This window comes from Podarcis tiliguerta, assembly GCF_965153285.1.
Source record: "Podarcis tiliguerta genome assembly, chromosome: 9".
NCBI classification, from domain to species: Eukaryota; Metazoa; Chordata; class Lepidosauria; order Squamata; family Lacertidae; genus Podarcis; species Podarcis tiliguerta.
In genome coordinates, this window is record NC_139542.1 from 53,578,431 (window position 1) to 53,592,447 (window position 14,017).

The window sequence follows — 14,017 nt, forward strand, 5'->3', positions numbered from 1 at the left end:
CCCCTCCACCACCACCCCGCTTCTGGCCATGGGGAGTAGAACTGCCTAGGCCTGGACCTGGGGTTTCCCCCTCCCACCCCTGCAGTTGGGGGGGGGGCAGGGAGCTGGCTTAATAGTATTGTGCAAAAATTACTTTATATGCGCCGGGAAACCAAAAGAAATGTACGACTTGCTTTATTGCTTTGGTCTGGAACTGAACCCACAATCGCTCCAAGGTCTGCCTGTACGAAATTTTCTGGCTAGTGTAATTTCAAGCTATAATTTATTTACTCATTTGGACAACTGACTGGAATTGTGTTGTTGTAAGGCCTCATGGTAATACAGTCATACACTTGAATATGCTTCAGGTTGAGTGCTTTCGGGTTGCGCTCCGCGGCGATCTGGAAGTAACGGAACGCGTTACTTCCGGGTTTTGCCGCTTGCGCATGCACAGACGGTCAAAATGATGTCATGCGCATGCGCAGAAGCAGCAAATCATGACCCAGATGCGCAGTCGCGGGTTGCGTTCGCTTCAGGATGTGAACGGGGCTCCGGAACGGATCCCGTTCGCATCCTGAGGTACCACTGTATGTAATCTCATCTCCTGAGGAGGGTGGGGGGTTGGGGTTTTGTGCGTTTTACTGTTATCTGCATTGTGTGAAAATGATAACTAACAATAAAAATAATAAATAATGAAACCCAATGTATGCAACAAATAAAAACTATACTCAACATGAAACTGCTTTGAAAAAGAAGGGAAAGCAGCTGGGAGAGAGGCAGATTATGAGCGAAGAAACAGCAGGGTGAGGGGGTGGTTCATCTTTACCATGCCTGGTATTTCCTCACCCCAAACAAAATTTTTGTATGTAAAAGACACCAGGATCAATCCCTGGCATTTTCAGGCAGGTCTGAAATCCTGCGATAGAACTGGTTCTAGCCAGCATAGACAACAATGAGCTAGATGGACTAACGGCCTGATGGACTAATGGCTAGAAGACCCTTCCTAAAGGCTAGATTTTCCCTCACTAGGATTTTAAAAGGTGGGGGAAGACCTACTTTTGAAATCTGCCACTTGGAGGTGGGGATCCCTACAGAATAGGGGACTGTATCACAACAATGTGGTCCTTTCCCTACAAACAGTCATGAATTTCAGAAGCAGCAAAGTGCTTGAAGACAGAGCAGTGTGTTCCATGACATGGTGCCGAGATATATATATGTGTGTATGTGTGTTATGCATTTGAAACGTAAAGAAAACAGCTTTACAAAACAGAAGGAACTACACAAATCTTTCGGTGTCTATGAGCTGCCACTAGCCCCTGTGGATGTTCTATTAAGTTACACGAGATACCATTTAGATCAGTGGAAAAGTGCGGCATGCATAAAATGTTCCACTGGTGCCAGCGAGGGCAGCACCATCCAAGCCCTGCTCTCTTGTTTATTTTCCCTAATGCAATTAAGAAGCAGTTCTGAATTGTAGCAGCTTAACTCCTTACTGATCTTAAAGGTCTTTCAAGTGTGACTAATGAGGCCATGTGGGAGATTGCTGCAGGTTGATGCCTCCAGGCCTCTTACCATATCTTGTCGCCTCCTTCCCTCAACTCAGTATATGAGAACCTTGAGAAGATGCTTTTTCAGACATTGCTTCAGGCATTTTAAATATTTGACTTCATGGAACTCGGGAGAAGCAGAAGTCAGCTGAGGGTGCACATTAATGCACACCCAACATGACAATGGTGTGCACTGAATATCTTCCAGGCAATGCTCAAATGAGATTTTGAACGTGGAAGATCCGCTTCAAGTTTTTAAAACTAGAAAGCTAGGGCAGCATCAAGACTGCAGAAGTGGCTCCTCCACTTTTTGCTGACATGGAACAGCACGTACAGTGCGTAACTTACTTATTTAGTTGCTATACTGTCTTAATAATTTTGTTTGTGGCATTTCTTCCACACACTGGTGCACAATATAAAAACCAAACAAAGCTAAGAGTCTGTTTTTAAGGGGTAGGGGAGAATAGACCAAGGAGGACTAATGAGGGGGTATAGCTAAGAAAGGAATTTCTTTTACATACCTCCATTTACTTTCTCCCATTTTCGTGGGGAATGTTCAATTCTCTTGAAAGTTTAGACTGATTTTTCCCCTTAAATGAATGGGAATGTAACAGTTTCAAATCTATTTCAGATACCAGATTTCAGATTTGGAGGTCTTTAAGCAGAGGCTTGACAACCATATGTCAGGAATGCTCTGATGGTGTTTCCTGCTTGGCAGGGGGTTGGACTCGATGGCCCTTGTGGTCTCTTCCAACTCTATGATTCTATGATTCTAACCGCTGGTTAAGGTAATTTCATTCCTCTGGGCATTTGGGAACAGAGGAAGTTTAGGTGTTCATGCTGCTGTTTCTAGGATTGGGTAGGTATGTTAATGTTTCAGATGGAAAAATGTATAAAGAAGGTTTATATGTAGTTATTGAGGCTATGCAGAATAGATGTATGATGTAGAGTGTTGCCCGGTCACGTACATGAAGTCTTGCACAAGATCATCACAATGTGCGCTTGTGCTAAATTCAAGTTGTGTAGCAAAATCTTGTTCTTGCACAACAGTCCGCAGAACAGTATCTCTGCCAGAATGTCTTGTGTTGGCATATTGCTCAATCCAACCCAATGTACTTTACTGCTTTAAATGTGGATATTTTAAAAAACTGGTTTACTATTGCCAGCCACTTTGGGGACTTACTTTGGGGAGTCAAAAGCAAGCATTACAAAATTTGTAAACAAACACATTTTCAAAACAGTGACACTTCGGGAATGGTCCCATGATTGCATTCAGAAGACTACATACAGAGGATTACACAGGCAGAGGGCCTTCTCAGTGGTGGTGCCCGTCCTGTGGAATGCCCTCCCATCAGATGTCAAGGAAATAAACAACTATCTGAATTTTAGAAGACATCTGAAGGCAGCCCTGTTTGGGGAAGTTTTTAATGTTCAATGTTTTATCGTGTTTTAATATTCTGCTGGGAGCCACCCAGAGTGGCTGGGGAAACCCAGTCAGATGGGTGACATACAAATAAAACAACAACAACAACAACAATAACAACAACAACAATAACAACAACTCCTCATGTAATACTGAGGCCAACTCATTCTGCCCAGTCTGCAAGCCCCACATGGGGCAGAGGTCTATCTGTATTGGCCATCTTTAAGCAACTGATCAAAAACAGCCTATATAACATAGCGATGTGCCTTATTGTCAAGATGACTGAAAAACAAAATGCTGACATTTCACATACTTGACATCTCTGGCAGCTGTGTTTTTTTATTATTAAAAAAACTCTATTCAATGCAAAAGCGCCAAAATTCACACAGATTTGGTACCAGGATATCAGTTAACAGATCTTTACCACGATTTTGTAATGAACAGCTTTGATAGAGATGAAAAAACTCAGATTCCATCTTGAAAAATAAGGACCATCAGGCATGAAGCTTCCAGAAAGGCAGGTTTAATCCTGACAACGCTGCGCCCATTAAAACAGACAGTCTGATGTTAAAAGAATATCAGTCTGACCAATGATGCCTTTGTTTGCCACATGGATAATCATAAAGGAAGAGAATGAACAATGTCATCCTATGCATGCTTATACTTGGAAAGAAATGCCATTTTGTTGAATGGTGCAGACACAGTAAGTATGTTTAGGGCTGCAGACTGAATCCCATGCACACCTGCAAGGGAATAAGACCCACTGACATCAATGGGGGGCTTACTTCCAAGTAAACATATACAGGAAGCCAGAATATCAACCAATTCTTTACAGTACTGTGACAGATTCATCAAGGGCACTTACCCGCTTCCTGTGTGGACTGATCTCTAGCTTCATCATTGCACATTTGTTTAAAGTATTTAAACGCCTATGCAGGGAAGAAGAAAAACAAAACAAGATTAACAGTAAACCTGTCATTCTGTGAAACTAACTATTTCAAATAAAAGATCATCTTGGAAGCTGTCACTACGCTTATTTACATGCAAATGCCCCAAAGGAGAGCCTCAGAATAGCACATATGTTTAATTAACACCACGTTACATCAGGTGGATACCAGATTCTGTAGAGTGGTTGGGATGCAGATGCAGAGGCATAAGAAAAACAGTTCCTTATGAGTCAGGACCATAAAGGAGAGCTTGTTCAGCCAGAAGCCATGAAATGTGGGTAATTGGAGTGTGGCTCTTGTTCTTCTAATGGAAAACTACCAAGCCCTTCCAGGGACTGAACTTTCTTGGAATGCTGTGCTCTATGCATGCAAGCAGGAGTTAAGATATTTTGGAATAAACCGTCTGCATCTAGCACGGTGCTCAAATGGCCTTAAGGAGACATCGGAATTGAAAAAGAACATCTGAGAACTGCCAGCCATTTCCCCTTAATACGGTGCAAGCTGGCTCAAAATGGACTTGGAGAGATGGAGAAATTGCTACTGCTGTTTAGCCTTATCCATTCAGTTGCCTTCTAGAATACCTCTGTGTGACCACCTCCCTGATTTCCTCTAGCTCTCTCCTCAAAACTCGTCTTTTCCAGATCTCCATAGTCCCTACTGTAACTAAGGCAAAAGGAACGTTCACATGTTACATTCAACAAGTGTACAGTATGTTTATACAACAGCCGGGCCATACAATTATTCACAGGTAATGCTCAACATGTGTAGAGTCTGTGTAACCGAAGTACCAGTTGTCTGCCTCTATGTATGCACATACAAGTGTTGGTGTGAATGTAACCTGTTGATTTGTACAGCTCAACGATTTGTGTATGCAGATTGCACACACTTTAATGTGAATAACTGTATGAATAAACAGCCAAGCTATTTGCGTACACAGGTACACATATTGCACACTCGTTGAATGGAACATGTGGAAGGGTTTGCAGGATTGCTCACATGTCTTGAGGCAGCTTGTACCAGTGTTCAGTGTAACATCTGAACAAGTCCAGCTGGGATAGGAAGAGGTTCTTAATCTCAGGGTTGTGGGTTCAAGCCCCATGTTGGGCAAGAGATTCCTGCATTGCAGGGGGCCTGACGGGATGACCCTTGTGGTCCCTTCCAACTCTACAGTTCTATGATTCTAAGTTTAATTTCTCCAGGGAATACACCCATTTTAAATGATCAGAAGTTACAACAACAAAGGAACAGGCAACAATAATTGTAATTTATCATCAGTATTACTGTACATACAAAATCCTGGGGCAGAGGGGGAATCACTCTTTTCTTGACCAGATCAGATGGAATCCTTCTACCCGTATGTCTTTGTGTGGTGCAGCTTGCTGAATCTGTTTTCATTTCCTCCCCCCTGCCCCACCTACTAAGCTAAAGCCTCAAAGAAGAAAACTAATTTCCCACACATCAGGTGCCTAGATTGTTCTTTTCAGTCTGTAATATAATTATTTTCAGTATAGCTCCGGGAGAACTCTGCTAATCTATTCCCAAAACGAAGAAAATCAGATTACTTCTCTCTCTCTCAAGGTTGTACAATTTTTCTCATAATTTTACACCGACACACAAAAATGAAACAAAAAGGATTGCTGGGTTGTTATTTTAAGTGCAAGTGGTGAATTAAAGTAAGCTTACCAGTAAAGATACTACTTCTTCTTTCTTTTTTTATTTTTATTAAATAATACAAGTTACAAAGCATAAATAAAAATGTGCACCCCACCCTCGAGACCACTCCATCGTAACTATCAAACCTTCCAAAATTTCAGCACCTTTTGCGATCACTTGACCCCTTTCCGTTTTCTTAGTACAAATACCTTCCATATCTCCTCAAAATCATTCCTCCTTCATATTCCCTGTCTTATCTTACCTTGATAGCACACATTAATTTATCATTAATAGCTTTCTCTCACACCTCTTTATACCATTCTTCCATTTGATATTCACTTTGCCCCTTCCACTTCCTAGCTAGAATACCTTGTGCAGCTGTCAATAAATTTGTGAGCAAGTATTTCATAGCCTGCGTGCCATCCACCCTGTCATAAATTGCTAACAATGCTACCTCTGGACTTCCAGTCAGCTTTAACCCTGTGATTTCTGTTATCTCCTTAAACACCGTTTGCCAAAACATTTCACTTGACCACAAGAGATGCAATGCTTTGGGGTCAAAGTACATGAGACCTGGCTCAATCCCAGCATTACCCACTAGGACACAACACTACTACAGTTTAGCATAGGGGTGGCAACCTTTTTTGGGTCCATGGGCACATTTGCGAACCAGAGAAACCAGCTGTCACAGGAGCCCTGTGGAAGGCCACATTCAGTCACACATGTATTCTTCACCAACTGGAGAGAAAAATGAACAGGAGATCCTACACTGAGATAATATGGGGGCAAGAGGGCTTAATCTCAAGAGGTCTAGAGCAGGGGCAGCCAATCCAGATGTGGATGGACTAAAACCTCTCATCATCCATTGGCCATGCTGGCTGGGGCTGATGGAAATGGGAGTCCAACAACATTTGTAGAGTACAATGTTGGCTGTGTTGGTCAAGCAGGAACCTGGAGTTACTGTATTTTTCGCCCTATAGGACGCACTTTTTCTCCTCCAAAAATGAAGGGGAAATGTGTGTGCGTCCTACGGGGTGAATGCAGGCTTTCGCTGAAGCCTGGAGAGCGAGAGGGGTCGGTGCGCACTGACCCCTCTTGCTCTCCAGGCTTCAGGAAGCTATCCGCAAGCTGAGGGAGAGGTGCGCAACTTCGCTCAGCACCCCCCAGGCTTTGGGCTTTGCGCAGCTCTCCCATGGCTTGCGGATAGCAGCCTGTTCTGGGGGCCCTGCCCAAGCCCCACACCTGGGGAATTTTTTTTTTCTTTATTTCCCCCCCAAAAAACTAGGTGCGCCCTATGGGCCGGTGCGCCCTATGTGGCGAAAAATACGGTAAATAAATGTAGGATCTCTTGATTCAGTTTTTCACTTCTTCCCCACGTGAGAGGAATGGAGGAGAGAGTACAGAGGACCAAGGTCTGCTTCCAAACCCAGGAGGTGTCACACAGGGACTCCCTTCCAGGAATCCCCAAACACGTTTCCATTTAATTTACAAAAATTATATAAAATAACTAATTAAGCTTCCGATACATCAAATGAAATTAAGGGACAACATTGAGATGGCTTGCGCATGCCTTCCTCCTTAAAAATAATGGGGAAAAGGGGAAAAGGGAAAGAATCTCCCAGTTTGGATCTCCAGGTTTGTTTTACATAAACATTTGCACATTTTACAACACTGGTCCCCACATGGAGTTTTCTCTAGTTTCAACCTGTTGCATTTAACCAGCCCAACCACTTTGATCTGTCAGAGAAAACATATTTCCAGCTGGCCTGATAAGAGCTTTGATTTCACCAAGATTATCTGTAGCCTGCTCCTCAAAATAAGACCCTTAGGCAGCTGAAATAGATAAGTGTAGAGACGGTGAAAACTATTTCCTTGGAGGTACCTTCAGAAGTTTAAACATACACTTTGCAGAAAGGCAAACAGAAAAGAAGCAGAACGCTAAACAAAACAACCCTTTAAAATGAAAGGACACAACCTAGTAAGTCTAATTTTAAGATCCCAGTTTTAAGAGTTGCAATGAGTGAACATTCAGAGCAGGGTTTCCCAAACTTGGGTCTCCAGCTGTTTTTGGACTACAACTCCCATCTTCCCTAGGTAGCAGGACCAGTGGTCAGGGATGATGGGAATTGTAGTCCAAAAACAGCTGGAGACCCAAGTTTGGGAAACCCTGATTCAGAATACACACACACACACACACACACACACAAAGCATATATAAGAGGAAGATGGTAGTGCAGTAGTAGAACATCTCATTTGTACGCAGAAGGTCCAGGTTCAATTCCCAGTATCTCCCAAGTAGTGTGACAGTGATCCCTGCCTGAAATCCTGGATAGTCACAAGCAGTCCATGTAGGGCTAGATGGGCCAATGGACCAATACTGGGCTAGGTGGATCCATGGTCTGATGCAGAAGAAGGGAAGGCAGTTTCCTACATTATTATGTGTAAAGATCTCAAAATCGATGCTATACTATTTGGGAATCACCACCAGCAATATAACGATACTGGAGCTGGCACTACAATCAGAAGCCTAAAGGACATTTTCATTTTCCCTAACATATTAAGTGCATGGAAACCAACTGTTGGTTGAGCAAGGTATTTGGATGTTGCTTAGCAGCTGTGCACACTTAAAGGGGTAATCTGGTGTGCCCTGAAATGGACCTAGCAGTACAATCCTGGACATATTTAACCCAAAGTAAGTTCTGCTCAGTTCAGTGGGGTCAACTCCCAAGGAAGCAGGTACAGGGTTGTAGTCTAACAACAAAAACATTTATCCACGTGGCTTAAAAAACAACAGCTTTGCCTTCTACTAACCCTAAGAATCTAAAAAATACCACAGCAACTTTGATTGCTGGAAGCTGGCTTCTAGAGAGAAAAAAGGAAGAAATCTGGAATCCTGACAAAAACAAGAACCCACAAGATTCATGTTGTTTGCATGCCGTTGTGTTAAGTGATTTAGAATCGTGCATAATCAAGTGTTTAAATCATGCAGGCAACCCCGATGAGTAGGGGAAGATCCCTGCTTCAGAATTTTACTCTATCCTAAACTTCTAGGGAGCTTTGGTGGGGGGGAGGAAAGAGGACCAAGACAACGGGGACAGGGCTTGCCAGCGTGAGCCCACCGTCCCTTGGTAAGTGACAATCACAAAAGAAAAGAGAATGCCTGAAGAGGCAATGGTGAAAACTGAGGTATATGATTATTCCTAATCCAAGCCGGGGTATTTATGCCATTGTTACTTCATGGAGAAGACAAACTTAACAGAAGGGGAAAGTGCACACAATGGCATTCCTCAGCCACACTGCAAACCCAGTTCCCTCCGGGTTTCACAGTTTAAAAGACACTGCACCCAAAACGGCAAATCAAATACTGGTCCAGCCCTCAGTCTGGGACGTCGCCACTCACTACTGCTGCTGCCCTTTCTTCAGCTGAGGAAAGGCAAAATGCCTGTGCATAACTTGTGTAGCACCTTCTAAGTGCATTCATTCTATCAAGTTTACAGCAGCAAAATCAAGTCCTGTAACACACTTGACTGAATGAAGAGTGTCAATGCTTGGTTAGACTTGTAAATCCAATCTATTTGCAACTGATGAGACACATTATTGTTGTTGTGGTGGTTTAGTCGTTTAGTCGTGTCCGACTCTTCATGACCCCATGGACCAGAGCACGCCAGGCACTTCTTTCTTCCACTGCCTCCCGCAGTTTGGTCAAACTCATGCTGGTAGCTTCGAGAACACTGTCCAACCATTTCGTCCTCTGTCGTCCCCTTCTCCTTGTGCCCTCCATCTTTCTCAACATCAGGGTCTTTTCCAGGGAGTCTTCTCTTCTCATGAGGTGGCCAAAGTATTGGAGCCTCAGCTTCAGCATCTGTCCTTCCAGTGAGCACTCAGGGCTGATTTCCTTCAGAATGGATAGGTTTGATCTTCTTGCAGTCCATGGGACTCTCAAGAGTCTCCTCCAGCACCATAATTCAAAAGCATCAGTTCTTCAGTGATCAGCCTTCTTTATGGTCCAGCTCTCACTTCCATATATCACTACTGGGAAAACCATAGCTTTAACACATTATTAAACAGAGGCAAATGATTTTTCTTAAAAAAAACTCCTAAATCCATTTATGATGGGGGTTTTCTGCAAAATGTTAAGACCTACATACACCGAGTCAATCCATTTCACTTTTGTTTCTGTTGCTTTGGCTGAAAACAAATTTAGAATGCATCCTTGAGACATTCAAACTTAGCCCAACATATTCTTGTCTTGCAAGCAATCACCAGATAAACCACAAATGCTACAGCTCTGAACCACAGTCTTTAAAATGCTATGACAGTATCAGTTTTCCAAACACGAACCCCCTTGGATTAACCTGCAAATCATATTTTGCAAATTATGGTAACAATAGGAAGTCAATACTGTTCGTTTCACCAAACAGAATATAAGCATGTCTTCTGAATGTTGTCTCCTTGAGTAAAGGATTCTTCAGATAGATTTCTCCCCAACCCGCCCTCCCCAAAAAGGAAAGAAAAACGATTTCCTTTTCTTAAGGGTTGACAACCATGCAAAATCCACATCTGCATTTATGTATCATGTTAAAAATGGCTGATTTTATTATTTAGCATTACATCCTCACTCCCAAAAAAACGTGTTAAGACTCCTTGCTGAAGAACTTTGCAAAAATTAACTTTCGCCCCCTAAAATTGCACACCCTAACTTGATTGCTTTGAGGCTGAATGGGTGCAAGAGAGATTCAGAGGGAGATTGTGCAATCACACACATTTAGCCTTGAGTCCATGGTGGCAGTGTTCAAGTCCCAAACAAGCCCCTGCAGTAGTTCTGAGTCAGGTCTTGCATTTCTTAGCTGGAGGCAGAAGTGGTGACTGTCCATGAAGCTGAATCCAAGAAGATGGTTTCTTCCCATGGTATTCCAAGTACAGGAACCAGTGCCAAATTTACGTATAAGCTAAACAAGCTATAGCTTAGGGTTCCACTCTCTTGGGCCCCCCCAAAAAAAAATTAAAGGAAAAAACCTGGATGTACATTTCTAAAATGTAAGATAAAAACAAAATAAAACCTACATACAGCAACAGTGTATTGAGTTGTGTAGGCTCCTATGATGTAAGTAATGGGCCCCGCCTGCTAGCCTGCTCCCTAAAATATCACTAGTTTGCTCATTTCTATATATAAGGTGCCTACATTCTGCATGGACTGATTGCATGGCAACATGTGCAAATGGCTTTAGATACCTATTAGGTCCATACATTACCGTACAGCATATATTCAACACAAAAAACAGCAACATTTTGTTGTTGACAAAGGACAGCTGGACATATAAAGGGCCCCATTACCTTCAGTAGCTTAGGGCCTCATCAAACTTAAATCTGGCCCTGACAGGAACCCAGCATTCATTTACGATGAATATATAGCAACAAATGCTTTGGATTTCGGAGAATATTTCGAATTGACAACCAGACAATAAAAAGACTGGCGCTGACCCTATTCTTCCACTTGAAAGTATCCTTTTTTTGAAGCAATCTTTCCCCCACATACCTGCACAAAGCTTCAATGGCATCTCTGTCCAGAAAGTCATGTTCTCTCTTGACCGAAGAAATGTCAATGGGAAATATCAGATCTGCAGGAATCAAGATGGATGGGCAATCAAAAAGAATGCTATTCCCAGAGATAAAACTTATTTCAAAGCAACCGGCTGTCTCCAAGACATCAGACGCAAGGGACTGGCCCCTGCAAGATAAATCTCCCTTCATACTGCCTTGGATGTGTGACAGGAGCCTGCTTCTCATATGGAACCTTTAACACACAGGACTGGCAACTGAAAATTCCCATGTGTCGCAGGAAGGAAAAGGGGAGAGGCAGAGCAAGCAAAGCACAGAGCAGCAAACCAAGTCCACAACTGCATGAGCGGAGAAAAACCTTACTGAACTTTAAAAGAAACAATTTAACGTTTTGAGGAAGCTTTCCAGGAGTTGGCATGCGCTGCATTTAAGCAATAGGTTAGCGATTCCAAAAGCACTGGAAGGCAATGATGTGGAGAAATAAAACACAGCCTTGCGAGTAGCCAAGCAGATATCTTTGGATAAACTGACACTGACACTCTGTTATGAAGAGTTATGAACTGAACAGAGGGGAGAAACAAGCTGCTAGGAGCCTCGTGTTGCTTCCCATTCCCTGAAAACAATGCAGCAGGCCAGGGCTGCACGTTGGGGACCTACCACCCATCTGCCGTGTCTGGTGGTCCACAAGAGGGCTGGATAAGCCTCTCCTGTTTGTGCTGCCTGTCTGGGATTGCAGAAACAGGGGCTTGTCAAGCACCTGGCAGGCCGCAATAGGCGGCTGGTGGGCTGTGTTTGCTTTCCCAGTTGTGGAGACCTGTCTTAGATAAACACTTGGGGTGGGGTGGGCGGCAAGGAGGAAGCAACAGCAGTGGCTGATGTCTGGAAATCTACAGCTGCTCTGCAACTGAAACAGACAAATTTTTTTGCCACTCTCTACAGATTCCTGAACCGGCAGATGGGTCGATTCCACATTCCTCACACAGCCAGAACTCCCCACTGCTACAGCGAATGGTTCTATGTAGGACATCTCAGGAGGGCTTTTCCCCCAGGCCCCATGCTTGACAAGCATGAACTCTATTGTGTAAACTTTTACCTGATGCAGATCAAGGTATCTTTTGCGGCTCCTGCATGCCAAGAATTGGTATGATAATTTCTATCATGTGAAGGGACAATCTTTTGACTTTAGGGCCCCTTCAATGGGTGCCCCACCGCTAAGACCATATTAACACCGGTCCTGAAAGATCTACATTGGCTCCCAGTACGTTTCTGAGCACAATTCAAAGTGTTGGTGCTGACCTTTAAAGCCCTAAATGGCCTCTGCCCAGTATACCTGAAGGAACGTCTCCAACCCCATCGTTCAGCCCGGACACTGAGATCCAGAGCCGAGGGCCTTCTGGTGGTTCCTTCACTGCGAGAAGTGAGGTTATAGGGACTCAGGCAGAGGGCCTTCTCAGTAGTGGCACCTGTCCATCAGATGTCAAGGAAATAAATAACTATCTGACTTTTAGAAAACATATGAAGGCAGCCTTGTTTTGGGAAATGTTTAATGTTTTATCACTTTACTACTACTACTACTACTACTACTACTACTACTACTATTATTATTATTTGGTTGGGAGCCACCCAGAGTGGCTGGGGAAACCCAGCCAGATGGACAGGATAAAATAAATTCTTCTTCTTCTTAAATGGGAAGTTAGCATTGACATAGTGTAAAAATGGGCAGTCTGTGGCACTGCAGATGCTGCTGGACTGCTGGACTCCAACTCCCATTAACTGCATCCAGCATGGCAAATGGCAAGGGATGATAGGAGTCCAACAACATCCCAACAGAGGTTCTCCATCCAGAAACGGACTTTGGTAATCTTTCATAATACGGCACCCTGTGTGAGGCCAAAATGTGGCACCGCCAAATGGACCTTCTCAATTTTGCATCACTGACAATGCTTACAGGAACATTCCTATAAAAATATTATGTCTTTATGCACAAATCATTATAACCAGACCATGTAGATTCAGACAAAAAGTTTCAGCCCTCTCTACTGAAGTCCTAAGCCAGGCTTGCATGACTTCCAACTCACCAAGCCAAATATGGTTCCTTTGGGGGGACTCAAGAAACCTCCTGTTTATGCTTCCAGAACCACAAAAACAAGGCACCTTGGGAGCCACAAGCCATGAATTGTGGGCTCTGTTTGCCTTGGTGAGTCATCAGCCTCTCAGACCGACCACAAGCTAGCTAGCTAGAAATGCCATGCGTGGCAATGGAGCCATGGAACTAGGTTTGATGGGGGAGCTTTTTATTTATTTAAATTATGAAAATAATAACCAAGAGGTTTAGTATGTGTGCACATCCTTACATTAGAGAAAGGCTTCCTAGAGATTATGCACCTTGGCAGAGAAAAGGAATCAAAGTGTTCAAGAAAACCAAACTTGTCCAAATATAGGATTTTGAACAAAGGAGTTGGACAATAGCAAGAGCTATCCTGCATGCTGATTTTCTTTTTTTTAAAAAAGGACTTTTCTTGGCTCTGTGTCAGTACCAAATGTGAATAACATAATAGAAGGAAACTCAGTTGCTAAACAGATAAACAAAAGCATAGCCAAGTGTTGTCTCTGCAAGTGCTATTAGCGCCACCGGTTGCCAGAGCAGTTGCCAATTAAAGCCTCTCTCAATCGCTCATCAAGAACATGCTTCGCGCTGCTGTAACTTCCACCACTAAATAATGAACTATCACTATGCAGTTATAACGAACAGCTGGGGGGATGAAGTGATGCCGAAGTGTTCTTGCAAATCTGTTGGGACACAGTACCAACAGATTTAACTTCTGTCAGATGCACTGAAAAAATGCACCTATGTGCGCCTGTGCAGTGAATTCAGCTGCCTGATTCTGCCTCTTACTTACCTACCTAAG

The 14,017-nt window shown here is 43.3% G+C and overlaps 1 protein-coding gene across 10 annotated transcripts in view; it reads right to left on the reverse strand.

Annotated features, from left to right (window-relative positions):
• Window positions 1-14,017, reverse strand: part of DLC1 (DLC1 Rho GTPase activating protein) — a 250,599-nt gene that overhangs the window by 17,664 nt on the left and 218,918 nt on the right. For all 10 annotated transcript variants that reach the window (XM_083457974.1, XM_083457972.1, XM_083457970.1 and 7 more), the window contains 2 exons: window positions 11,086-11,167; window positions 3,815-3,878 (listed from right to left, as the gene is read on the reverse strand). In XM_083457974.1, the coding sequence (XP_083314100.1) occupies window positions 3,815-3,878; window positions 11,086-11,167 (146 nt within the window). The remainder of the gene's footprint in view (window positions 1-3,814; window positions 3,879-11,085; window positions 11,168-14,017) is intronic.